Raw genomic sequence first — 25,958 nt, forward strand, 5'->3', positions numbered from 1 at the left:
GCTTTACTTCGTCTCTCCGGTATTCCCAATCAACAAGAGCAGAAGGCCTATAGTGTGAAAAGCCCAATGCATTGTCCCTGGCCCACCGGAATATATAGAAAACCAAGGTAGCAAAGAAGCCGAGAAGGCTGAGTGCTTTGCGGACCCGCCGCCAGCGGGACACAGATGCAGCTGGCCGGATCCTGCCGACCTTGGATGCCGCTGCCGCCTCTTTGGCTCGACCACTGGTTTCCTTCCGGACTCCCGGTGAACGGGAGGGTTTCCGGAGACGGGCGTCTTTGGTTTGTGCCATCTCGGACTTCTTTTTTACTTTGCTGTCAAAAAGCAGCTTTGAGATCCACGAGCAAGTCTTGAGAAGTGTAAGGAAAGGGGGAAACGCGCGGGACTGCCATTCTATCACCGAGGTTTGCTTTCCGAGACAACCATGCAACGATTGGCGGCTCAGCCCCCACTGTGGTGCCATGTAACGCCCGGGTGGTACACGTTTGTACGTTGGCGTACCGGGCAAACGGTATGTGTTATATTAGGAGTGGCGGCTATGCAACCCCTGATTGGCCCGTGGCAAGTGTGTTGGGTGAAAAGCCGACGGCCCTTGCACGAGGAATACGACTTTCCCGGGTCGGTAGCGTCGTTCACTGGCTGCGGCTTCTCAACGACCAAGAATCCGGTATAAAGAATTCAACCAACACAACTTCAAGCTTTGACACTCGCCAGAATGCAGGGACCCGAAACACGGAACGCCCAACTCCCTGATGAAGGCGTGTAGTCCAGACCTAGCAGCCAGCCCTATGGGGATCCTTTTTGAGGGGCTATCAGTCTGGATACGTTGATACTGTTGATTCTATCCAGCTGTATATAATACTACATACAATGATAAGGAGTACGGATATATTATTGATATATTACGGGTAGATGTTTGCAGGTAACCGCATTATGGCACGAGACCGGAGAAAAGAGTCCAATATCTGCTACTCACTAAGCGAGGTTCGCAATATTCACCTTTTACAGACAAAAAGGGGTGACAGACAGGGCAAACTATGAAATCAACCCTTGCTGAATCCCAGAGTATGGTCCATCTAACTAGTCCTGGCAGCTGCCCGGCCTAGGAATGGGCTACGAGCTCAGTCAATTTCTCATGCCGGGGACTTGGATCTAAAGAAGACCTCCCTCTGCGGTTGCTTTTTTTTTCTTTTCTTTTTCCTTTTTCCTCGCTTGTATGGCTGATGGGGAGGTGGGAGCTCCGATTAGACGATAAAGATATGGCAGTGGCAGATCTCTGGGCGGCTCATCACCAGCAAATTATGCTGTCCAATCAACCAATACCGCCACTTTGTATCTGATGCTGAGTCAATGTAAGGGATATCGATTTTCTGGCGCATGATGTTCAATCAATACCCATATTGAGCGCCCATGTCGCCCATGCCGTGAGTGTATCCGGAAATTTGCGCCTTTCGCCGAAAGCATGAAGCTGGCTCCATGACATTCATTGATAAAGGGGTCGATTGTTAGGAAAGGACAGCGGTCCCGGTTGTGTGAGGATACATGATCCCTCACAATGTGGTTATGTTAGCTTCGGCAGCTCTGTTTTCTTTCTCTGCAGTCTCTGTTGAGTGGTATTGAGTGCTACCTTCGACTGCCCGCGTATCGAAAACCTTGCAGAACCGGTTCCTATCACTGATATTTCAAGTCATTGTATTGGGCCATGAGCCTCTCCCACTACTCCTCCCCAATCCCACCCTCACCATGACGACCCCCCTAACCACCCGCCACCGACGCCGCCGGCACCGTGACCGCCTTCGTGCCTCTAACAACCACCTTCACCGCCGCCTCGAGCTGCTCGACCCTCTTCCGGCAGAACGGGCCCAGCCTGGTAGCCTACGACCCGGGCTACGGCCTCGACATCGACACGCGCGCGGGCGGGGGCAAGTGCGCCCCCGGCGCCGTGACGACGTGCTGGGAGCAAGCCCGCCTCGGCTTCAACGACGACGACGGCCACCACACCGCCGCCAGTCTGGGACCCCTGACTTGTCCCGACGGCTGGTCGACGCTGGCCTCGTCGCGGAAGGACGCGCAGAGCACCGTGGCCATGTGCTGTCCCGCGTAAGTGACATATCTCAGAAGCACAACACGCACCGCGGGATCAACTCACTGACATTTCTCTTCTCTCTCCCCTCCTCGGACGCAGAGGCTACACCCTAACCAACGGCCTGAAGGGCTCCATCAAAGGCGACTGCCGCTCGACCGTGTCGCGCGGCGACGTGCTGCCGTACGCCATGACGGCCTACAGCGGTCCCTCGTCCTGGCAAAGGACGACGACGACGCTGACGGCGGGCTCCTTCGTCGGCGCCATGGCGGTGGTCGGCTGGAACATTGACCGCCGCGAGGGCGAGACGACGACGACAGACGCCGCCCCAGCTGCTACTGGCACCGACTGGCGCCAAAGCCAAGGCCTGCCGGCGGCTCCGACGGCGACGGGCGGTTCACCGGGAGCGACGATGCCGACGCTGCCGCAGCTGCCAGGCAATTACGATCTGCCATTGCCATCGACTACTGGCAGCCAGGAGGGACAGGACCAAGGAGGCCAGCAACAGCAATCCGGTGCGGGGAACTCATCATCGTCATCATCATCGCAAGATAAGGACAGCGGCAACGCGACAACTATCGGCGTGAGCGTGGGTGTAAGTCTGGGCGCTGTGGCACTGGCACTGTGTGCAGCAGTACTACTAGTGCGGCGACGGCGACGACGCAAGCTCTTCAGCCCACACGAAAGAAGCGGGGGGTTGGAAGGCCCGGCGGCTCCTCCTCCGGCAGCAGAGCAACAGCAGCAGCAGCAGTCGTCGTCGTGGGCGGAACTGCCGGCTCCCCTGGGACGGAGTCGGACGGACGCCGGGACGAAGAGGCGGCCCAGCGAGCTCCCGGGTGCGCCTTATCAGCGGGCCGTGGCGGAGCTGGATGGGGGCTGGCAGCGATGACGGATGACGGGATGTGGCTATCAGTAGTACCAAGCCGCCGGGCTGTTGTCCGAGGCCCAGCATAAGCGGACTCTTGGCTCGTAGTCTCGCCAGCGTCAGTCACCATTGCCTGGCATTGATTCCAACTAAATGTAATTATCCAAAAATATCGAATATTTGAAACCTGCAATTATAACTTCTAGCATATATACTTTATGTACCTGCCGTTCAGAAGACCGGACGTTTCTTGAAGGGTGGTAGCAGCCTTGACTAATCCAATAGCGACTGGCAATGTCTGCCATCGATGCTTGTAGCAGCTCTTTGGGAGGAAGTGTCTTATTTTGTCTTCCGTCTTTGAATCTAGCTTCTATCCCATAATGGCGCGCTCCTACCTCGCGCTGCTGCCAAGTCCCTTATTATCCACACATGACAACATGTGCGAGGAATGGATTCCGCCCAGTAGTGTCTATCTTAATGCTATCGTCAAGTTGTGTTTTCTGTGCCTTCTTCTGTAAGTGCCCTGCAAAACCAAGCGCCTCGCCAGTTAAAAACTACTTTCTGATTTCAACGAACCCAACCACGAATAACAGATACTGTCTGCAACATGGAAACCCCTTATTTCTCAGGGACTCTACCCTCTAAGCCCGCGACAGCGGCAAGGTTGACCGAGCTGAGTACCGTGCTGTCGTCGTTTCTGCCGCTGCTGCCAGCGCCGGCCAAGAGACCCGTGGCCTCCACCACGTCCGCAGGTTCCAATATGTGCCAACGCGCAAGCGTGACCTTGGTGCTGGCTCCCACGGTAACCGTGAAGACGTTCTCAGGCTCCAGGGCGGTACCACTCAGGCCGCTCAAGGCTCGGAACATGTCTTCATCCGTGAAATCGTCGCCCATGCAGAGGACGAACTCAAGCTTCGACGAATCCGATGACGGACCGCCCTGGACGTGGGAGATGTCCTTGTTATAGTCGTTCACGAGTCTCTTGGCAATCTCGCCCTTGTTGATGAAGGTCGGTCGAACCTCGAGGTTGGCCTTGCCCTCCATGACGTCTACATCCCACTTCTTGGCGACGGTGGCCTCGAGCTCCTTCTGACATTCGCGAGCAGCGTGGACGCCTTGCTCGGGGTCTGCTTGCCTGTAGTGCCAGGTCAATGCGCACCGCTTTCGCTCAATGATAGAACCTAGCGCATTTTGTTAGTCGCTGGCTCAAACCACCAGTCTGGAATATGAAAAAAGAAAAAGGGTAGAAGCAGAACTTACCATGCACGCGATCGGTATATTTCTGGAAGATGGCAACAACTTCCTCTTGCCAGCTCATGTCGAACTTCTCAGCCAGGTTCTCCCAGACAGTCTCGCCGGGATGCCTAATAAAGCTCCCGTGCTCGGCGCTGAAACCTAGCTCCGAGATGTGCCCAAGATGCTGCTGCAAGAACTCCTGGTCACGGCCAGATATGATCCATACATCGTTCCGGTGGTCAGCAGCCAGCGTTTGAAGGGTCTGAATCACACGCTCCGAAGGAATAGCCGCACTAGGTTCCCTAACGATTGGTGTGAGTGTCCCGTCGTAGTCGAACATGAAAAGACGCTTGCTGGCAGCGCGGTACCGCGCCAACAACTCGGTGCGGTCCAGCAATGGCGTAGCGCTCGCGTTGCTGTTGTTTGCCAGGTTGCTAACCAGTTTCCGCAGGAACTTGGTGATCCAACTCTGAACATTCTGCTGAGCCACGTGGTTGTACAGGGGCTTCTGCATGGACTCGCGCTCCTTTCCGTCCATGGTAAGCGCGTTGTCGATCTGCTTTGCCACGCCACTGAGGTCCCAGGGGTTGATATGGATCGCATCCCGCAGGAAACCAGCGGTACCACTGAATTCGGACAGAATCAACGGGCCATGGTTTTCGCGCTGGCAGACGACGTATTCCAGACTCGTTGTGTTCATGCCGTCCCGAACCGAGGTGATCAGGCCGATGTCAGCTGCCCTCAGAAGAGCAAAGTACTCATCCTGGCTCAAGTACTGCGGGTAGTGTTGCACGGGAGAGAATGTGAGGCCTCCAAAAGCGCCATTGATTCTCATCACTAGTTCATTGACTCGGCTGGCAATTTTGTTCTCGGAATCCTCCTCGATGTTGGTGGGTGAGGTGACCTGAATGAGGACCACCTTTTCCGCCCAATCAGGGTACAGTTCAAGGAAGCGCTCGAACGCCATGAGCTTCTGAGCCACACCGCGGACACTATCTAAGCGATCGCGGCCCACAATGATCTTCTTGCCTTGGTACATTGTCTTGAGGCTCTCGTACGCCTTTGTAACGGAAGGGCTCCAAGCAAGCTGCTCCACCTTGGCGAAGTCGATGCCGATAGGAAACACGCCCACTTCGACACGGGTCCCGTAGGCGTCCACGCCGATCGAGTCAGACGGAAAATCAAGCACGCGGGTACAACAGCTCGAAAAGTGACGCGAGTAGCTGTATGACTGGAATCCGACCAGGTTGGCCCCGAGAACACCCTCGAGAACCTCCTTCCGTCGCGGCAGACAACGCAGAAACTCGCTACTGGGGAAGGGGCTGTGGAGATAGAAGGAGATGTACATGTTCGGAGCTCTCTGGCGCAACATGCTGGGGAGCAGCATGAGGTAGAAGTCGTGGATAACCACGATATCACCAGGCTTGTAAATCTCGATAATCTTATTGGCGAACTTGAGGTTCATTCTGTAGTAGTCGGCCCACTGAATGCGCTCGGATCTGCCATCTGTTGGTTCATGCTGCTTATAGTGGAATAGGGTGTAGAGCTCGTGGTCTGCATAACGTCTCCATCGGTTCTGGTCTGTGAGGGTGATACCCTCGTCGGACATTTCATCGTCGTCGGCGAGCCATACAGGCACAGTCTTGATCCGCTTGTCGTGTGCGAGTTGCTGCTCGAGATCTAGTTGATGTTCCTTGGGTATGAAGGTGCCATCTTGCACAGCAGGCGTGGGGGGCGTTGAAGTATCAACAGGAATCGGCGCCGAGAGCACATTCTTCCCGGGGATATTGGCGGTGACCTCCGGAGGGGTACCAGGGGGTGAATAGGGGTTATATGGCGTCTCAATCTCGCCCGTCCATGCCACAACGGTGTGGTTCCAAGGCGACTCGTCGGAGGAGAGGTACGAGAAGGCATCGTAGAGTGCGGACTGACCGCGCCTCGAGCCCAATTCCCAGTCGCCAGACTGACGGTATTTCAGCGCATAAGGAAGATTAAAGGCAGCTGAGATGATGTTTCCCGTAAGCGCCAGCTCGGGTACTGTGTCTTTGATCTGAGAAATGGATTGGCGACGTCCCTTCGACGCCAGGCTCATGCGACGCAGGACAGCTTGGTCGGACATTGTGCCCTCGGTAGCACCCTCTGTAAAGCCTGACAAAACGTTGTCTCCCGGTGTTTGGGGGTTCGCCGGGTTGGTTGTGAAGTAGTTCGGACTGGTAGATCTGTCTTTCTTGTCTTCGTCGTCGTCGTGATAGGTCTCTAAGTGAATGCCAGGGGTGACGGGGACGTTTGTGTTGGAAGCTCGCTCGTGGGCAGGGAGTTCTGATTCGGCTCGATTGAGTAGCGCGGGGCGGGGAGAGTTTACTTCCTCCGTCTGAAGAATCTCGTCCAATCTGCCCTTCTTCAGGGGGTCGGGTTCTGTTCCGCCATGATGACCTGTTTAGCGATGCTGGTCTGAATGCTTCTAGTAGCGAATGGTGGGGGGTGCGGCAGTGGCGTGAATTGCAGGGAAAGCCAAAAACCAAAATAGCAATCAACGCTGGTGTGAGGAGGGCAGGCTGGCAGAATAGCTCTCAGCCGGTCGCGACGTTCGAGACTACAGCGAGCGAGGTCCGGAAGGGAGAGGAAGAGGGAGTGGGAATATAAATGCGATGGCACTGTCGCCCTCCTGGTCTCAGGGCGGTAAAAGGAGCAATAATGAGCTGCCCTGGGCGTTGGCACCCTGGTCACTTTAAGATAAACTGCGGTGGTGGTCCAGCGAATGAAAGTCTCAACGGAACCAAGGAAGGTGGGAAGTGATAGGAGAGTCAAGCTAGAATCAGGGGGCGGAAGGAAGAGTAGGCAGGCAGTCGTCGTAATAAAAATAACAGTCGTAAGTAGGTTGTGCTACCTAGCCTCTTTTCACTGCTCGTCCAGATGCACAACAAAGCCGGAGGGAAAGCATGAGGATTCGAAGTTGGTTCCAATCATTGCTGACCGGGTTTGTGGTGGGGCAGTCACTGGACGCGCTCTTCCAAGGCTTCTTCCCCCTTCTGTACTGCCAGCTTCTGGCACTGGGCCCGGGAGGTTTTGCTCCTAAACTAAGCAGGTGGGATAAAAGGGGATCGAAAATCCGCAAGATCGGTAGATCTCCTCGTCCCCTTCCGCGACTCTGTCTGGCTGGACATGCGGGCTTGCTGGCTTGCTGGCTAGGCTGGCTGGCGCAATGCGTCTCTGGTGTCTGGCTCTACGACCGGCCTGGCCTGGGCTGGCTGACGGATGGGATGGGGGGTAGACTGGGGCCGTCTGCGACGGATGCATGCGTGGCTACATGCATTTCGCAAAACCTATTATCCCGTGCTTCCTCTTTGTTTCTGGGCGACGCTCATACCGAAATGCGACAGCATCGTGGGCATGGCATCGATGCACTCAGCCCGTGGGTGCGACTTGCACTCGAGCGCTGATTGGGTTGCGCTGTCCCACAGTGCTGTTCCACGCCTACGCAATTGGGTGTGTGCGTGCAGGTGTTGTGTGTGAAAAAGAAGAGGACAGGCGATGACGAAACTTGGTGGGGCAGAATAGACTCGCGCGACAATCGACAAGAGAGAAAGAGAAGACCGATCGCACGTACCTGCGTACCTCGAATAGACTGACGTAAAGTAAAGCAAAGCCCGCTGTCAGAAAACAAGTGGGAAGCGACAAACAGCCACTAAGAACACGGCAAATAACTGGACAGGATTCCGAAACGAATGTTTTTGGGTCTAGCAGTAAAAGTAACGAGCTTCAAAGAATGAGAGGTGAGCGATGAGAGAGAGAGAGGAAGTGTGAGTGAGGGCAGGCAACACAGACTTCCGAGACAGCAACACCAAAGGTAGTAAAGCAACCCTCAGTTCGCAGTCAGTTGCTTGCTGCCTAGGCTGTGCGTGGTCTTTAAGGTTCGGCCATTGTCGACCTGCTCCCCTTTCTGCCCATGCTCCCTGGCCAGCTGGCCCAAAGCATCCATGTGCCCGTCCAACCGTCACGAAAACCCATCGTTCGGTCGGTCGTCGTCCCTATTCTCTCTAGCAGCTACAGGCCAGACTCCAGTCGACATACCGATATGCCTACACCACCTACAGCTGCATACCGCCTGCTGCTGCTACCACCTTACCCTCCGTTTTTTCCTGCTCATGCTCCTTCTCCGTCCAACCCGTTAATCCAGAGCTGCAGTGCTGAGAGTCAGGTTCCGTTGCCAAGCGCGGCGCACCGAAGCTATTGACGCAACGGGCCCAAATCCCAAGGGAAATATGGATACTCCCCATGAAATTTCTCCATGGGATGAACGATCTAGACTCTGCTAGAAAGTCGACAACTCTGGCCCAGCAAACCACGATACCTACCGGGTATGGCCTGTCTACTTTCCTTGGTCTTGCGACTGGGAGAAGCCCGCTCTTCGTGGTCGGACTACAGGGGAACGGCGTCCTAGAAAGGTCTTGTGACGACATTGAAGCTGGCCTGCGATATCCTGCTTCCCCGCGGCACATACTTTCTGCGGTTCGACACCTATTGCCCCCAGTCGGCCCGAGCTCCGCCTGGCCAGTATACCCACTGTAGGAAGTAGCAGTATGTCCTCAACACATTGCCTATTGCGCTGATGAGAGACCATGAGGAGACAGTGCGAGAGGGGCATTTTTAAGGCACTTGCTAGCGACCGGATTGCATTACCTAGGCTAATCAACGAATGTACCCCGGGACAGAGCATTCCCGGGGGAATGGGATTCTGGAAGAAGCCGACCTTCTCCGATCCTACATTTCAGCTTACATCGCGAGATCAATCGCGAGATCAATCGCGAGATCAATCGCGTGCAGCAAGCGGCGTGTGTGTGTGTGTGTGTGTGTGTGTCGCAAAACGACATGGAGGGGCAGAAAGGCACACATGAAGAGGGGCAGGAATTGGCTGGTACTTCGGCCTCCGAACCTGCGATCGACATGGGCCAATCCCAACCCCACGTCGTGCCACGCCGAATCGCTGTTGGCGATCTCCGACTAGCCCTGCACGCTGGCAATTGGCGAGGTTGCACTCGACGTTCTGACATTCTGCTACCTCTCTTGATGTCGCATCTGGATCGTAAGTTGTCTTTCGGACTGAATAGCCCACCTGCTCACAGTACAGCCTTCGATTTGGGCTCGAGGATTGACGCCCAATCTGCATAGATGTAGGCTACTTGCAGGCGTGCGTGCAGCAGGCCCTTTCGCAAACCCTAATCGTTTATTCGGTCGTATGAACGACGCGGGCTACCCGTTCTGAAGCCAATCTGTTATCGGAGCTAGCTTTCCCTGTAGATATTTCTTATCTGAACGTTGCTTTTTCGGAAGTCGTATTGGCTTGGTAACGAATCGAATCTTGTAGAGTGCAAAGCTGCTTGGTGTTCAACCCGAGCATCCCCTTTCAGAATAGGGGCTGGTTGATTGCTTGCCGGTGCTGAGTCTGAGGCTTACGAGTATTCGACCACATCAGTCGGTCTCGCCCGTCAGTCCACCGATCCCTTCCATCTCTGTGTCGGTGAGCCTCCTTCCCCTGAGGTTTCCCGGGCCAGACCGCACCCCCCCAATACGCCCAATCTCGGCCTATTGTAATTTCCCAAAATCTCCACAAACCCCAACTCCTAACTCAAATCATTCCGGGGATGCGGAGTTGACATGGTAGCATGGGGAAAGTCGTTACATAGGACAGGAATGGAAAGGGGGTGTCGGTGCACGACATAGCCATCCAAATTGAAGGTTTGGTAATTGGAACATGCTCATCTAGCGATGAGTTATTCTCCCGATGCCAGAATTAATGCGACTTCGCCTTAGTCTACGCAATAAGTGGTGCAATTGAATTATTGATGCTCTTCTTAATTCATCCCAAAACATCCCAAAAGTAATGTCCATGATTCTTCCTCTGTAGTTGCCTGGCCCGTGATGCACGAGCGGCCCGAAGCAAACTCCTGTGTCCAACACAACTTGAGTTGACGGCCAACGCATCTTCGGCGCAGTTGCATATCCTCGACCACAGGGATTACTGGTGATGACTTGGCGTCCCTTCTTTGCCGGCGCTTCCGTGTTTGCCAACATGGCGAGACTTCGCGGCCGGTACCCGCGTCGCGCACCCACCTTGCACGCGGCGGGATCTTCGGGTAGATCCTCCCATCATCGCCACCTGCCATGTCCCAGCTGTGGTGATCAAGGTAGGAATGAGTGCCTGGCCAGCATACTGGAGACCACGGTGGCCCAGGTTGAGCATGGTGATGAGGGCATTGGAGCCGTCGGTGTCCGACAAGCTGGACGTACCACCAACGTACTACGAGGACATTCCACGCAGGGAGGCGCGCGGAGAGATCGGCTACAAGCTGTAAGTATGAATGTCGAGTAGCAAACGGACAACGGCAAGCTTAGGAGTTGTTGCAGAACTCCACACATATCCGTCCGATGCGATGGATAGAGACGGGAGCGGCAGTATCATCTGTACTACGTATCACCCGGTGTCTAGGCGCCAGGTTGAGGGAAACGAATGACGACGATGCGTATATACTCGTACATAGAATATCGAGTCGATGGTTAGGGAAAGTCCACTGCCTATATGATGAGGTTCAGTTTGATGATAACCTGGGACTGGAATACAAAAGTGACTTGATAAGTGATGTTACGAATGTCGAAGGAACTAAAGAAGTGGTAGTGATTTGGCTGCTGCTGGGTAAGTTATAGAGTTTGGGGGGCATTAGGGTATAATACCTGCTTTTTGAGTCGATGTGTTGAGTTTGCTCGGTTTTGAGCCACTTGCTTCTGCTCGTCTGCGCTGGTATGAGTTGAAAAGGAAAAGAACAATGTGGAAAAAAAAACCAAACGTCTGGACCTGCGGCGGTTCTTATTGTGGACGGGCTACAGTCATGATTTTAGCAGCCTCCAATTCCTGAACCTTTGAGAAAGAGATATAGAGAGAAAATCCTCAGAGGCCATTCCTTCCTCATGAGGATAGATTGAATCTTCTCCCCAGGTAAGAAATGTTCAGCTAAATGGCGGCGAACGCAATGCTGCAGATGGCTCGTTGTCGTGCCAGCAGCGGTGAGTACGTGTAGGGTCACTCGAAACTATCACTCTCGCAACTTGAAAGTTCCAGGTTGAAACTGATCCGTAGGGAGAGTCTGCTAACAGCAATCGATGTGTTATCTGGATTCTGTTACTGTTGGTATGGGAATGCCAGTAGGTGCGAAGTGCTTCAAGTCTTGTCTGCCCTGATACGATGTTACGTAGAGTTGCTAGGGGTACACCACCTTGAGCCACACCAGCAAGAAGACCATCAAGGATGAGTGTTTCTGTTTATCGGTGCAAACGAAACAAAAGAAGCCGCTATTGGGGTCAAAAAGGGGTCTATATGGGGGTCCATGTTTCAGTCTCGGAGGCTGTGCTATCTACCACGTGTGTTTCTCTGTGCCAATGTGCTTAGGTGTTTGCAATGAGAGCCTTAAAGGACCATCCGCCACAGCTAATTGGGCTGTCAGATCAGGCGGTGGACGTTTGATGTCGATAGCGTATGTAGATATACCACTTCGTGCTCGATGTTGGAGTATCCCTGAAATATCTCTGAAGGCATCTTGGGGCCAGCAAATCTTCGAATTCTGGTGCTATTCTATTTGTTTGGATTTGTCTTTATCTGGCTATAGCTGGAAGCATCAGGCTTTAGCTCGACGATAAACATATAACTCATAGAGTTTGCTTGGGTCTAGCTCTGTATAATCACGTTTCCATCATATGGATCATCGATGTTGGGCTAGTAGAGCTGCAAGAAGGGCCAACGTTACGGGCTTCTGGGGGTTAGCACGCCGAGACGATTATCAAGAGAATACAACTGCACAATGCTACACGTTGAACGATGCATACTGTAGTATTTGGATCAGATACTGTATCGGAAATGGGCATGTTCCTGCCTCACACCACGAAATGAAATGTGATATAGGGTTTTTTGGTTGTCATCCGGCAGTTTATAGCTCACGAAAGCGTGACATTACAGGGAGGATCGGACGTGGGAGGAGTATCCAGAAGGTGAAAAGATCCCTACACAACAAAAGAAGTTGTCTTATATACCATAGTAAGGCCTCTTTTACATGGAGTCCTTGCTAGATACCATCTGTTAGGCATAGTAGCTGACGAAGCCACTGTGACGCAGTATACGAGGAGGAACTAACTAATATCTTTCAAGAGAACTGGCTTCCCTCGTTTAATGAATAGCAATGCCTATTTAATGAGAGGGAGGTGATAATGTGGTACTTGAGTATTCTCTACCGGACATTCTCCGAAACTATATTACTCGGCGCTTGCTTGTTCACGGTTGGGGCCTATGGCCTCTTTGGGCAACTCACTCGTTGGTTTCTTTTTGCTTCCTTGAAGACTGCCTACTTTAGTATGGGGGACCACGGGTTTCGAAGTATGCACAGAGTTGCAGGCTTCTCGACTGATTCCAGATCAACCGGCCATCGCAGGTTTGATTGGCTTACGGGTTCCTCAATTGTTGCCGTGCTCCTCAAACTTGCTGGTGTCCGATCAGTTGATCATAATGGAAGCGCTAAGGCTGGTTGCCGACTGCACCAGGGTACCAAGAGGCAAGCAGCAACGGAGACGAGTCCGCCCCCGGACGGCACAGCTCTGATTCCTGGACCTCTTTTTGCTGGCCTTCATTAAACACCGTCGCAATGATCTAGCCTTATCGGCTTTTGACCTTTGCAGAGTTGGTAGCATCTGTAAAAAGCAAGGCCCAAAAAGCGACCAAAAGCATCGGGTCTACTCTCGTCCGGTCATGGTCTTGTTTGATCAGAAAACCTTAGATCATCCGGCGATAAATCAGCAGTTGCTAGTGGGCAGGCACGCTGGGCCAGCGACGAACGTGGCAATTCGTCCGTTCGTCGCAACGGTCTTCACCTCATCTTTTTCAATCGAAGAGGATCATTCAAGGAGTCGAGGCCGCCCGATGCGCACAGAGAGCCAAGACCAAGTAAGGGTCAGCTCGGAGAAGGAGAAAGACAAAAGGAAAAAAGAAGAAAAAAGAAGAAAAAAAGAAAGAAAAAAAGCCTCACGAAAATACCGACATAACGGTAATACCAGCCGGTAGTTGCCGCGTCCTTGGTGCAGCCTGGAAACGACTCCTCTCCTTAGATGTAACAGAAACATCAGATGAAGTCCGAGGCGTGGATGAGAGTGTGTGATGAAGATGGCGGTCGGTCATCGAGACGAAGGGCCCGTCCGAGGAGGGGCCAGTCAGTCACGACACCATGATTGGGAACGCGACGGAACATCTTTCGCGCACACATGGCGCATTAGAAAACAAACAATGATTCCCGTTTGCGCAACCGCGACGAAACCAACTGTTAAATGGATGATCAGCCTGCTCAGACCCGAATGACGGTAGCCGGAAAAACAGAAACGCTTTATCCGTACGAGAATCAATCCCCTGACCGCCCGGCCGGGCCACACGTGCGCCTGGATAAACAGCATCAACCATTTATCTTGCTCCTCTCGAGACCCTGGTTCCCTTCGGACTTCCATGACCTCCGTTGCTCATGCCGTTATCCCAGGAGCTGCACAGCCCCGAATGACATCAATGCAGGGCACCGCCAACCTTATTGGCTCTGAACGACAGGACGGGCGGGTAAACGTTTGACAAGCCTGGAGTGCGTACCGCAATCAGGGCATACCTCCGGCCGGGTAGGATCTATCTAGTCGGGCCATGCCTGCAGAGCCGCACTAGCAGAGCACCGCAGGCAGGATCCGCATTGCATCCTCTTGGCTGACAGGCTGGGTAGCACGTCTCAGGTCGTCGGTGTTGGCTCTGTTTCCTCTTTTTCCTTCTAGTCCCTTCCCAGTCGACGAACCAGCTAGCACAGCTGCGAGGTTCGACGACGACGGAAGGATTGCCTGGCCCACCGCGGCAGAGGCAGAGGCAGCGAGCTGGGAGGGGATTCCAGGAGGGGTGATGGTCAGCACAGCTTGGGACCCACCGAGGGAATGGTTTCACATCTGTCCTAGTATGATCGACGACAGGGGTCCATCTGCCGCATATGCAGCACGCAACACACACACACACACGAACACACGAACACGACCAACCACCAACAGCCTTTTAGCCCTTCCTCGCCGTGTAGCCTGCTGGAACAGGTGCTTGGTGCCAGGGCTCACCGTCCTTTGGACAATATGAAAAGAGGAGCCCGGAAGACAAGAAACGGAGGTGGGGAGGCAAAGAGGAAACTGGCCTCGATAAGAGGTTGCATTTGCATCGTCTTGCCATCGCGCACCTGCAATGGACCCTCTCCCCGGAATTCTGGCACCCGATCGGCAGCTTCCCGTGATGATCTAAAACCATGTCCATCTCTCCCATAGGGAGAAGAAGCTTAAAATCCATTCGTTACCACCCTGCGCGATCCCCTTGAGAGAGAAATAGAAAGAAAGAGAGGCGTTCCTGTCGCCCCTCTCCTTACTTTTGAGGATCGTCAACTTCCCTCCCACCACCACCCCCTCCTGTCTTTTTGCACCGCCTGGTAAGGTGCGGCTTGCCTGTCACCCGGCTCATCTTGCTTGGGGTTGAGGAAACAGCAAGAAAGAAAAGAAGGGCAGCCGGTCTCCATGGATACTCACAACAACAACAACTACTACTCTTGGCTGTTTACGTGGCAACGAAAATGATGTCTAAACCGCTGGCAACTCCACTCGCGGCTCTGACCACCGTATTTACTCAATCGTGCTCCGAATCTTGGTTGTTAACGACAACCCAGGCCCCGTCGCGATACCCGGCTTTCCCGACTGGCGGGCCAGCGTCCTGCGAACCTCCCTCGTGGAACGACAACATTGCGTTCCAGGGTATCCGATTCTACTCACCTGCGATATGTCCCAGTGGTTTCTCCGTCGGCCCAAACTGCGGGGTCACCAAGACCAGAACCCAAGAGGGCTTTCCTCCGGTGACCTCAGGCGAGACGGTGGCCTACTGCGTCCCCAGGTGAGGATGAATGAGCCTTTCCCTCTTGGCATCGCATATGAACACTGTCTAACCATGCATCCATCTTTCAGCGACCACACATGCACCACCGACATCACAGACTTCATTGGCGGCGTCTGGGGCTTCGCTACCGCTACAGCACCCGGGGCCCAGGTGACCGTGGCGCCAGCCATCCAGATTCGCTGGCGAGACTCGGATTTGAGTATCTTACAAACGCATCCATTGACCCCGGGGCTCCTGCTCGTCGGCGACCGTACCTTGCCAACGTCAACAAGCCCGCCACCGGCAGCTAGCCCTACTGAAGACACCTCCATGAGATTCTCGACAGTGGTCCCGGTGCCTTCACGGACATCTACTTTGCCAGCAGCGTCGACGGCGCTTTTGCAGTCCACCACCAACCCTACGCCCACCAACCTATTGCCCACCGGCGCATCACCGAAAAATACCCAGCCCAGCGCCACATTGGGCCAAGTCACGTCTGCGACTTCGCCGGCGCTAGGCGGCGCGGTCGATGGTGGTGGTGGTGGTGGCGGCGGCGGCTCGCCCTTCAGTGATGCGAACCATAAACCCGCCACCCAACAAGGCAGCAAGGCCGCTGTGGTGCTGGGGGCCACGTTTATCGCACTGGCATTCGTCGTGATTGTTATTTTCGTTCTGAACCGCTGGTGGCGGAAACGCCAGCGACATCACCATCCCGAGAGCGGCAACGACCACCTGACTCCCATCGGCGTCGGCGTCTGGGCGCGCTGCGGGCAAAAGGCCGGCTCGTGGGGCGTCATGCTTCGGCACAAGTCAGAGAGGCGCGTCTACGAGAAGCAGCACGACGATTCGGAGGCAGGATTGGGAGGAGGCATTGTGGAGGTGGTCGTGGAGGTCGAAGCCGTGCCGCCCTTGGGGAGCCGAGCCAACCCGGCCGAGCTAGATGCAGTTGGGAAAAGAAACACCCAGAGATGGAGCTGGATGTCGCGCATATCCGAAGCAGTCAGTGGCAGGAGATCGACAAGGTCGTCGCCCACTTCACGTCCTGGCACTTCGAGCAGGCCCGAGTCGCGCTGGACCTCGTCGATCTTTGTCGGACGCACGTCGGCGGACTGGGAGGCCTTCGCCAAGGAGCGGTGGCCGAACGGACTCTCGGTGCCGCCGCAGGCGTACCGCGGGGAAAGGGACTACAGCAGTAACAACAACAACAACTATAACAGATACACACGGTCATCTGGAATGACACGCAGCCTGAAGCAGCCATCACCACCATCATCACGATTGCAACAACACAACACCGTCCCGGAACCAAAGGGCCACACGAGGAACAAGTCGTCGCAGTTCCGCCTCAGCGAGCGGAGCGACGGGACGTTTGGGGAGATGCCGCGCAGTCCCGGGTTCGAGTTCCTGCCGAGCCCCGCCAGCCCGCTCAGCCCGAGAGAGCATCTCAGCAGTCGATCTTCGTGATGGAGCTGTATATTGCTATCTGTCTATACATAAAAGCCTTTTATTAGCCTTAGTACTTTTTCAAATGATACCCAACACGATATGATATATGCCCATACATATACCCTTCCAGAACTCCATGTAGTGACGATGACCCCCTGGTGATGCTCGAGGTGCGCTGCGCCTCGCCATCTTGATGGAAATGATGTCACCCTTTGTTGCGATAGCTGACTTCAAGCCCCACCAAGACTCTCGCGTGATAGTGACAAACAGATGTATCGCATCGTAGTCTAGTGCCACCCAGGTGAAAGGTGTCTAACCCGGGATCCGAGGAAGCCTCTTGCCGGTGGCGGCATCACTCATCAAAGGTGAGAATAAGGCCCTGCCGCAATCATGAGCGCTGTCTGCCGATGGGATGCTGGCCGGTGGGAGGGCGGGGGTGCCGGTGGAATGGCCTCTCGGTCGATGTGGGATGGCTTACAGTATGTGGGCGTTGGGGGCTTCTTGGTGAGGTGAGTCGGTAACAACCCGCTCTGGGCTGGCTCTCTCATATGCACATGGCCGGCCGCGGTAGATCTTCCCGCCTCACCCTTGCCTGCCTTGCTCACGATCACAAACAGACAGAGTAATACGTACCTCCCCTCTTACTAATGGCTGGCGATGGCACCATGGAGAACGACATATTCTCGACTCTTCAGGGAGCCATGCATTTCCTATTATTAATAGTGTTATCCTGGTCTAGACCGTCCAGGCCTATATAAAGTACTCACGGCTCCTATTAGAGCCTCGTTTCCCAACGTATACAAGCTTCCTTTTACAAGTCAGTATTAGTATCTACTCATAATACTTTACCCTCCAGTCACTGATATCATCAACATGAGCAACATTGCCAAAGTCGCGTTGGCCGGTGTAAGTTGGGCTTCTATCAATTGAGGATGAATGGCAACACCTACTAACACCATCCGTGCAGGCCACCGGCAACCTAGGCCCCGCCATCCTGGAACAGCTCCTGGCCGCCGGCTTCCAAGTCAAAGTCTTGACGCGCCAGAGCAGCAGCCACAAGTTCCCCGACTCCGTCGAGGCGGCCCCTGTGGACTACGACGCCCTCGACTCCCTCGCGGCCGCGCTCCAGGGCCAGGACGCCCTTGTCTCCACGCTGGCCGACCTGGCGCTCGAGAAGCAGCTGCTGCTCATCGAGGCCGCGAGCCAGGCCGGCGTGCAGCGCTTCATCCCTCCGAGTTCGGCTCCAACACGGAGAACGAGAAGACGTCGAAGCTGCCCAGCTACGGCACCAAGACCGCCGTGCTCGAGGCCCTGAAGCGCGAGGCCGATAAAAGCGGCATGACCTACACCGCCGTCATCAACGGGCCCTTCTTCGACTGGGGGGTCCGGGCCGGCTGGCTCGTCAACCTCCCGGGCCGCGAGATCAACCACTGGGACGGCGGCGACCGCGTCTTCAGCACCACCACCCTCGCCAGTATCGGCAAGGCCGTCGCGGGCGTTCTGAAGCACCCGGCCGAGACGCGGAACCGCGCCGTCTACGTGCAGGACGCGGCGCTGTCGGGGCGCGACCTCGCGCGCTACGCGAAGAAGGCCGTGGGTGTTGGTGCAGGCGACGACTCCGAGCAGGGCTGGAAGGAGAACCAGCTTTCGGTCGACGAGGTGGTAAAGGATGGCTACGCGGAGCTGCAAAAGGAGAACCCAAACCCAGCCAACTTCGCCATGAAGTTCATCACGGCGGCCGTCTTTGGTGAGGGCTACGGGGCGCACTTTGAGAAGAACGACAACGAGTTGTTGGGTCTGAAAGAGATGAGCGAGGATGAGATTGTTGCCATGTTGAAGAGGCTTGCGTAGCCGTGACGATTAACGATAAATGCCTTGGAGAAGACAGACAGTATCTATATAAAGTCCCTCTGTAAGCCACAATGCGATTATGAACCAAAATGGATGTATTGGGGGTTCTAGTGAATGCGAACTGAGTCGGTTGAGAAATATTTAAACTAGGTAGGTAATGTCAAGCCCATTCAATTCGGCCTATGTATTCTGCAAGAAACTAAGTACTCATAAGGCCAGTATACATGGTCTGACTCGCAGCTCAGTAATGCACAGACTGATATAGATCAGGACCCAGTCTCATGCAAGGTTTGCGATCCAATTCCTGTCCTCACTACACCTCCTCAGGCTAGGGCGAGACATGGACGTCTTTTTCGCCCAAACCTTCACGAGTGTTCCTGGGGATGAGGATGAAGCAGCATATTATAAGCGTCGTCGTGGACAGGCCGACGGCCAAGTAGGCCGCGGCGCGATATCCCTGCAAGAGATCTGTGGTGTCCCGGAACGTGTGGACCTCGACGGTCCCCCGCGAAGCCCATTCTCGTTCATCAGTTAACTATATCCATGCTTGTTGATATACGAAATATATTTGACATCTTAAGTGATATGCAATATTGCAGGCCAACTAGAGACTATGGGTCTATGAAATACTCCGTGGCACAGCAGAGTAGATATTTCAGTTGTTTGACTGGTGACAATTGTGGATAACCCCCTGAAACCCAAAACGCGCCTATTGGCAGGCATCATGTTTATCACAGGATCAACGATGAACCAAGTAAAGTTTGGATAAAGCCGATAGTACCAGGAGTAAGGGGTAAGGGGTAAGGGTACGGATAAGATGGACACGCTTCTGGGGTTTTCAGGATTGACCAATTCATGCCCCCATTCCAATAAATCTTGCTACGAAAGAAATTTCGATACAACTTCTCCTAATGATACAAGAGACAATGGCAGCAAAATGAGCTTCTCATCCCAAAACTGGCTCAGATGGTACTGCCGTCACATCAGTTCTTCTGTATCAGTATCAGAGATGCATAGCGCCGGCTACAAACTATGTTTGTCCATTGCCTTGCTTTGATTTGGTATTCGCCTTTTCCTACCCCTTTTTCAACTTCGAGTCGGCACCGAGACAGCCAACAGAAACTCAAACTTACAAAAAGCAGGATATATTGTTCCAACGGCTCGTAAGCTAAGTTGGTCCAATCTTCGTACCACGCTTTTACCTCACAATAGCCAGCATGGATCAAACTATTTGGAGTTGGTGATTTTATTCAATGTACAACCAGCGTGTGAGCTGTGCTCGTTTGCATCTGGCATGAAAGTGAATGGATATCTAGATACAAAACAAGGCTATCGGCCGTCTGGCCTTGTATAAAACTGAACTACAAAAGCGAATAGAGTAGTGTAGCCGTAGCCAGCCACGACACGGCCATGGATGAAGAATAATACCTCGTTGAGGCAGAGATAGTGGGGGTAATGACACCACTGCTAGTGCTGTTTGTGTTGTTGTCGTTGTCGTCGTCGCCGTCGTCGTCGTTGTCGTCGGCCGTATCCGAATCCGAACCCGGCGCTCCCTGCTGCTCAGGCCGAGTCGCCGTCGCGTTGACGCCGTTGACCCTGGCCTTTCCGCCATTCAACAGCGACGTGGCGGCCATGGATAGGGCGCCGTGCACGTCCTCCAGGAACGAACCGGCCCCGCCGCTGACGCTGAACAAGTGGCTCATGTCCCACATCATGACGCCGCCAAAGGACGGGAAGCTGTCGGCGCAGAACTTCATAATGGGCTGCAGCAGTGCCGGCTCCACGAACCCGGTCGACGCGGCCAGCTTGCTGGCGGGGACGCCCAGCAGGATCTTGACGTCTGGGTTCTTGCTGCCGCGGCTGCCGTCGAGGGGGCTTGCCGCGGGCCCAGGCGTCCCAGGCGGCGAAGTTGAAGGCCGACTGCTCCCGGCGGGCGGAGCCACCGCCGGCGCCCTTGCCGCTGCCTCCGCCGACGAAGCATTGCACGCCGCAGTAGTTGTTGTAGAACTGGACCATGAGGAAGTCGAACGCGACCTCGCCCGCGAGCATCTCGCCGTCGGCGCGGTCCGGGAAGGGGCACTGCGGCGCCGCGGAGAGGTAGTACTGCTTCTTGGTGTCGGCGTCCATGAGCTCGCGCAGGCGCTGGGCGAAGGGGACCATGTTCTGGGTCGCAGACTCAAAGTCGAAGTCGAAGCCGTCGATGACGGCGTTGCCGAAGGGGCGGTTGGGCGTCTTGGTGTTGGGCCCGAACAAGTTCCAGATTTTCTCGGCGCCGGCCTGGGCGGCGCTCGGAGAGGGGAAGCCGCCTTCCTGGTAGGTCGCTCCGCCGATGGACAGCATGATGGTCTTGCCATGCTTGGACTGGCACGTTTGGATGTCCTCTCTGTTTCTCGGGTCAGTACTTGTTAGATTTTTCCTTATTTTTGTTGTACTCTCCAATAATGTTTCCGCATGGGACGGGGAAGGGATGCATTTGCACTTACTCTACCTGAGGACAACTCAGAGCTGTTGATCCAGGGAATGTGGTGCAGTTGTTATTGCCATTGGCGAGGTTTATCACCGGATCCGTCAAGGAGACGAGAAATGCTATAGGGATAATCTGTGGTGGTCCATAGGTCAGTATTTGTCATGACAAACTCACGCCTTTTTTGCGCCGACACCATGTAACTGACATTGAATTTTGTGCTTGAGCAGTATGTGTTTAGCCGTTGTTGACCACCGGTTTCAAAATTCTGACCTGATCGCGACCGCGTTAGCCAACTTGAGTTGCACCCCCTGAGATGAGCGAAACACAGGAAACTTACCCCAGTATACAGCCACGTTGTCTTGTGAATCTTTTTGGAATCCCGCTGCAGAGGAGGCAAGCGATGCAAGTACGGCGGCTACGGCCGCCAGTCTGAAGTGAAAGGAGTGCATAATGAATGAAATGAACGTATGTATGCAAAAAGACAGACAAGAGTGTGGTGTTTACTATGATTCTCCGGATCTCCCAAACACCAAGAAACGGTCTCGCATAACTGAGGTTGCCTTTATATCTATCCATTGCCATGTCTGCGTTGCCGTGTGCGTGTGTCATTTGACAGGCGCTTGATTTGCGTAGTTCGCAACGGGCGGGTTTTTCATTACTCGGTGATCACGGTGACGGGTTCAGGTGCTGGCTGACTCGATAGGAGCCAAGAAGACCTCAACCGCCATCTGAGACAGAAGCAGCTTGCGCATCCTGTTCCGAACGTATCAAGAGCTAATTGACTTTTCGGGCGACTAAAGATCAGACTGCTTCGTTACTAACGGGAGGCCGTTATCCCCTTCTGAAGGGGCTAGGAGTGAGCAAAGTCCGGAAGCGATACAACGAAAGTACGATTCACATTCCAGAAGGCAAAGAACGGCGTTGCCGTCTTCTCGGGGCTCTTGTATGCACCCACTATACCCCATATTTTGCTAACGAACCGGTACCTGACAGTGGAGAATCCGGAGTCAGGTCCCGTTCTCCAGTCCGTAGCCGGAGACCGGGATCGTGTCTGTTAGTGGAGAGTGCAGATTTGCTGATCTACGAAATAGAGCACGTTGGTTGCATGGTTCCGCCTCTGCCTGGCCCCAGCAGGGATCTTCTAGTATAGAATCTCGCTTACACCTCACCATGACGTGAAGCGGTGCGTGACCGGACCTGGCGCTTGTGACTCGAACACCGAACGACTCATGTGTCGAAAAACGTCCGGCCTTATGGATCCGCCAAGGATAAGAGCGGGACACATGGCAGTTGATACAGAGAAGAAGATGAAAAGAATCTGCAGACGGGTGTGATTAAGGTTTGGCCTACATCTCTAAATACTATGTCGCCCCCTTTTCGGGAACCTCTGGATCTAGAAGCACTTACTTCTATGGAGATGAAGAAGATAAAGTACCAATCAGCATGCAATGCGATTAAGTTGACCACCAATCCCATCCTTCTGGAAGCTTTCGGAACTCTCCGTGGCAAAACCCAAGACTTCAGCTCAGGCACAAAAGCCGAAGCTAGCGTATCATCCCATCCAACTGCTCCGACGATTTGCAAATTTCAAACTTCAAACCTCGCTAAGGCTTTCCCGCCTTTGAAACCCCAACCGTGACTCAACGCCCGTTCGCAACCCTTTGCCTCTACCTTCTCCCGCACCTGTATCGCTCATTGTTGCCCTAGATCAGTAAACCCCGTGTTCGGTGATGTTCAATCTGAACTCTGTCGTCCCTTGCTACACCAGCAAAAACCGTCCTGAGTCAGCTTTGTCATCGGAAATACTCGTGCTTGGGAATCCCGGCAGAGAAATCCACATGTTACGTCATTATATCAAGATCCTCATTACCAAACACGAAAGGGTCGGGGAATACCAAGTCTCCGGCCACAGTAGCCATGACAACGGTATATACTTAATCACTAGAACATCCATCACATATTATATAGCAACTGTTACACATATAGGTAAACTCCTCAGCGGATTGCACACATTACCCCTTATCTGAAGGCCCTTGAAGCAAAGTGATGAGTATAGAATAAATACATGTAAAGAAACGGGTAAACTATTATTACCTAAGATAGACATTACATCTGAGACATGCAAGGGAAAGGGGTTAAACCGCTATTCAACTGAGAATAATCAATATAACTTTAAATGAATATATTTTAACCCATACCTTACTTCTAATATCATGCTTAGTATCTCTATCCAGTCTCTATACAGTAATACCCTATGCCCTAAACATAGATGTAGCAATACTTGCCCCCCACCGAGCTGACCGTATCCTTAAAAACCACGTCCGGCCCCGTCGCGTCCATATACAGGGTATCCTCCAGCGTCACATCATCGCTCGGGGGGCTCGTTGTACATAGTCCGCGTGCCCGCGGACTGCAGGGCGCGCTCGACCGGCTTCTGGTTCTGCCAGATCCACGAGAGCCGGTCGACTTGACCATGGTGAAGCCAGAATAGGGGCTCATTGGGAGAGTTATAGAACTTTTGTTTTGTATATTATGTTAGTCCCTTTGGCTTTTAGGCATTTGTGGAATAACGAGGTCAAGCAGCAGGAAGAAAGGTGCATAGTGTGAAATGGGGAGGAGCAAAAGGGGAAAAGGGGGAAACACGTGGGGCACTCGTCAACTTACATCCCCGCTGGGGTCACCAGAAACAGCAAAGTGCCCGTACTGGTGCAGGCCGTAGAAACCCTCGGTGGCGGTGCCCGTGTTCTCGATGCCAGCCTGGATGCCCGCGATGCCCGCCTGGCCGGCCGGGTCCGTGAGCAGGTCCACGGCGCGCTCGTCGCCGGCCCACTTCTGGCCCAGGGCGTTGGAGATGTCGTGGCGGATGCACCGCGGCTGGTACGAGAACTTGGGCCCGGGCGTCACGAGTTCGAACTGCGGCGCCGTGGCCGAGATGTTCATCATGATTCCGGCGTAGGGGCCGGTCTCGACACAGCCACCTGGGATGTAACAAGGTTTTGTCAGTGGGTTGAGGACACTTGAGGATGTAGAGTCGTGGGGTGGACTTACCACCAACTCCCGGCTCGATGCAAAGTAGACCGCTTGGTAGTCCTGTGGCGCAACCGTGCTTGGCGTAGACCCCGTTGCCGCCTTGGGAAGTCGGGCCCCCATCGAGGCTGAGATTCCGTTAGCTGCCACGGGTTAAGCATACAAACTGGGCCGGGCATAACTTACTAAGGCGAGCTGATCAGGTCTTGAGCACCCTTTCCGTGGTTCCAGTACGGTAGGTATCCTGTCATCCAGAAGGTTAGTCTCTGAAGTGAAGCCTCGTGTAAGTAGCCTCTGATGGGGACATGCCTTTATACCCACACTCGTTGCGCAAGGCCTGCTCAAAGCTCCAAACAAAGGCCCGATGCCAATGCAGGAAATAGCCCGAGTTGTGGATGGACTGAGTGTTGTTGATGTGCGCCGCCACAAAGTCATCGTACCGGGACCGGGCGCCGGGGACCTTCTCCGGGTCTACGGTGGCGGGCTTGGCCATAAGGCACTTGATGGCGCGGGTATACTCGAGCTTCTCCTCGTCGGAGAGCGTCAAGTACTCCCGCCGGACGGCCCAGTCGTCGGGGCCGCATGTCTGCGACACGCCCTGCGTGGCCAGCTCCTGCTTTAGAGTGCCATCTGCAAGGGCGCTCTTCAGGTTCGCCAGGCTCTGCTCGGCGAGCAGGTCGGAGCCGTGGGTCGGGGCGGGCGTCCACGAGGAGACGAGCGAGACCCGGGCGAGGAGGAGTGACAGTGTGACGAGAAGGCCTTGCTGCTGCATCTTGGCGGCAACACACTTGATCTGAGACGAGTCACAAACAAAGGGGGGTTATCGGGTAGGAGAGGATATAAGATTGACAGGCCAGGAATCGTCTGGAAAGCACCCAGAGCGTATCTAAACAGACATTTCTACTCTATTATACCGAACCCCTTCTTCTTCTCTGAATGCCCTAAAGGTAATATTGCATATGCCACTGCCAAGTGCTGCAACTGTAGACGCTTTGACGGCACTGCTCCCTCCATTCGGCGGAATGACCCACGCGGCCAAGTACGACTTTGTTGTCCCGCTCGGGTTGGGTGCCCGGTTCGGCTTTCTGCAGCTGATGCAATTTTACCAACCTGGGTACACATGCAGCGCCAAGAGCCTCGCCATCACCCGTGCCCCGTTCGTGCATCAGATCTGGATTGGGTCTAGAACATATTATTACATCCACCGGCCAGCGCACTCCACGGGACAGAGGCCCGGCTCCTACAGGCCCCCGGCTAATCGGGTGCTCAAAAGGATGCAGTTGGGTGTGTACGTGTTTGTGTGTGTATGTATGTAGGCGTGACTTAGAATACGACTGTCCTGCATCGTAGCGAAATACGGGACGCATGGTGGTGGAGCGGGTCGGCCTCGAAAGCCCCTGTGGGTTGTGGAATATACCGTCGTGTCGGATCGTACACTCCGATACCCAAGGTCCTCAACCCTCAATGCAATTACATACTGCTGGCGGTGTCCGGGCCGAGTCCAGAAATACGTTAGACCTCCGAACAGAACTCCGCCAGTGGGGATTATCGCGACACTTTGGCTTATGACGTGCTCCCATCCGACCCCAAAAGACGACGACGACACCTCGAATTGACCCTGGCCAAGCATATTCGGCTCCGCCAAATCCCAATTATACAGGTGTTTGGCATAGTGTTACTTTATAGAAACACCTGGACGTCTCTTTTCTCCTCCTTCTCCATCTGACAGCTTTGACGTATGCATTGACCCCCAGCGCCGAGATCCAGGGTGCGCTGTGCCCCTGTTACCCTCGTACGATTACCGAGGGTATGGTCTGGAGCTGTCCAATTTGAACGAATTAGATTCTTGAGCATGCACTGCATCCTGCGAGGGATTCGTTCGGCATCATCCGGATGTTCCTCCCCCGGTTCTTGCTTATTGTTTGCTACCGGTGAGTGTAGGATGTTGTTGATTTGTGACGGCAATGTAGGATTCGCCTCGGCGAGTTCATGCCAAAGAGTAATATATGACCTATCGGTAACC

General features: G+C 54.2%; 6 protein-coding genes across 6 annotated transcripts; 3 read left to right on the forward strand and 3 right to left on the reverse strand.

The window, feature by feature from the left end:
* Positions 1–1,410: 1,410 nt before the first annotated feature.
* PG986_006942 (uncharacterized protein) lies at positions 1,411–2,972 on the forward strand (the record flags this gene model as incomplete). Its single annotated transcript, XM_066843164.1, has 3 exons — positions 1,411–1,424; positions 1,834–2,100; positions 2,186–2,972. 3 exons carry the CDS (start codon positions 1,411–1,413, stop codon positions 2,970–2,972), a joined length of 1,068 nt encoding a protein of 355 aa, XP_066699276.1.
* Positions 2,973–3,566: 594 nt separating this feature from the next.
* Positions 3,567–7,567, reverse strand: PG986_006943 (glycosyltransferase family 20; the record flags this gene model as incomplete). Its single annotated transcript, XM_066843165.1, has 3 exons — positions 3,567–4,129; positions 4,209–6,617; positions 7,552–7,567. The coding sequence occupies 3 exons, from the start codon at positions 7,565–7,567 to the stop codon at positions 3,567–3,569; spliced, it is 2,988 nt and encodes a 995-aa protein (XP_066699277.1).
* A 7,284-nt stretch (positions 7,568–14,851) lies between these two features.
* Positions 14,852–16,608, forward strand: PG986_006944 (uncharacterized protein; the record flags this gene model as incomplete). Its single annotated transcript, XM_066843166.1, has 2 exons — positions 14,852–15,162; positions 15,234–16,608. The coding sequence occupies 2 exons, from the start codon at positions 14,852–14,854 to the stop codon at positions 16,606–16,608; spliced, it is 1,686 nt and encodes a 561-aa protein (XP_066699278.1).
* An 855-nt stretch (positions 16,609–17,463) lies between these two features.
* PG986_006945 (uncharacterized protein) lies at positions 17,464–18,441 on the forward strand (the record flags this gene model as incomplete). The annotated part of the gene is made up of 3 exons (XM_066843167.1): positions 17,464–17,496; positions 17,558–17,803; positions 17,827–18,441. 3 exons carry the CDS (start codon positions 17,464–17,466, stop codon positions 18,439–18,441), a joined length of 894 nt encoding a protein of 297 aa, XP_066699279.1.
* A 1,361-nt stretch (positions 18,442–19,802) lies between these two features.
* PG986_006946 (glycoside hydrolase family 18 protein) lies at positions 19,803–21,357 on the reverse strand (the record flags this gene model as incomplete). The annotated part of the gene is given in 6 exon segments (XM_066843168.1): positions 19,803–20,361; positions 20,385–20,401; positions 20,416–20,824; positions 20,925–21,040; positions 21,114–21,178; positions 21,246–21,357. 6 exon segments carry the CDS (start codon positions 21,355–21,357, stop codon positions 19,803–19,805), a joined length of 1,278 nt encoding a protein of 425 aa, XP_066699280.1.
* Positions 21,358–23,273: 1,916 nt separating this feature from the next.
* Positions 23,274–24,707, reverse strand: PG986_006947 (uncharacterized protein; the record flags this gene model as incomplete). Its single annotated transcript, XM_066843169.1, has 5 exons — positions 23,274–23,423; positions 23,573–23,886; positions 23,957–24,063; positions 24,122–24,199; positions 24,253–24,707. The coding sequence occupies 5 exons, from the start codon at positions 24,705–24,707 to the stop codon at positions 23,274–23,276; spliced, it is 1,104 nt and encodes a 367-aa protein (XP_066699281.1).
* Positions 24,708–25,958: the final 1,251 nt, after the last annotated feature.

This window comes from Apiospora aurea, assembly GCF_038362705.1.
Source record: "Apiospora aurea strain CBS 24483 chromosome Unknown utg000005l_segment0_segment0, whole genome shotgun sequence".
NCBI classification, from domain to species: Eukaryota; Fungi; Ascomycota; class Sordariomycetes; order Amphisphaeriales; family Apiosporaceae; genus Apiospora; species Apiospora aurea.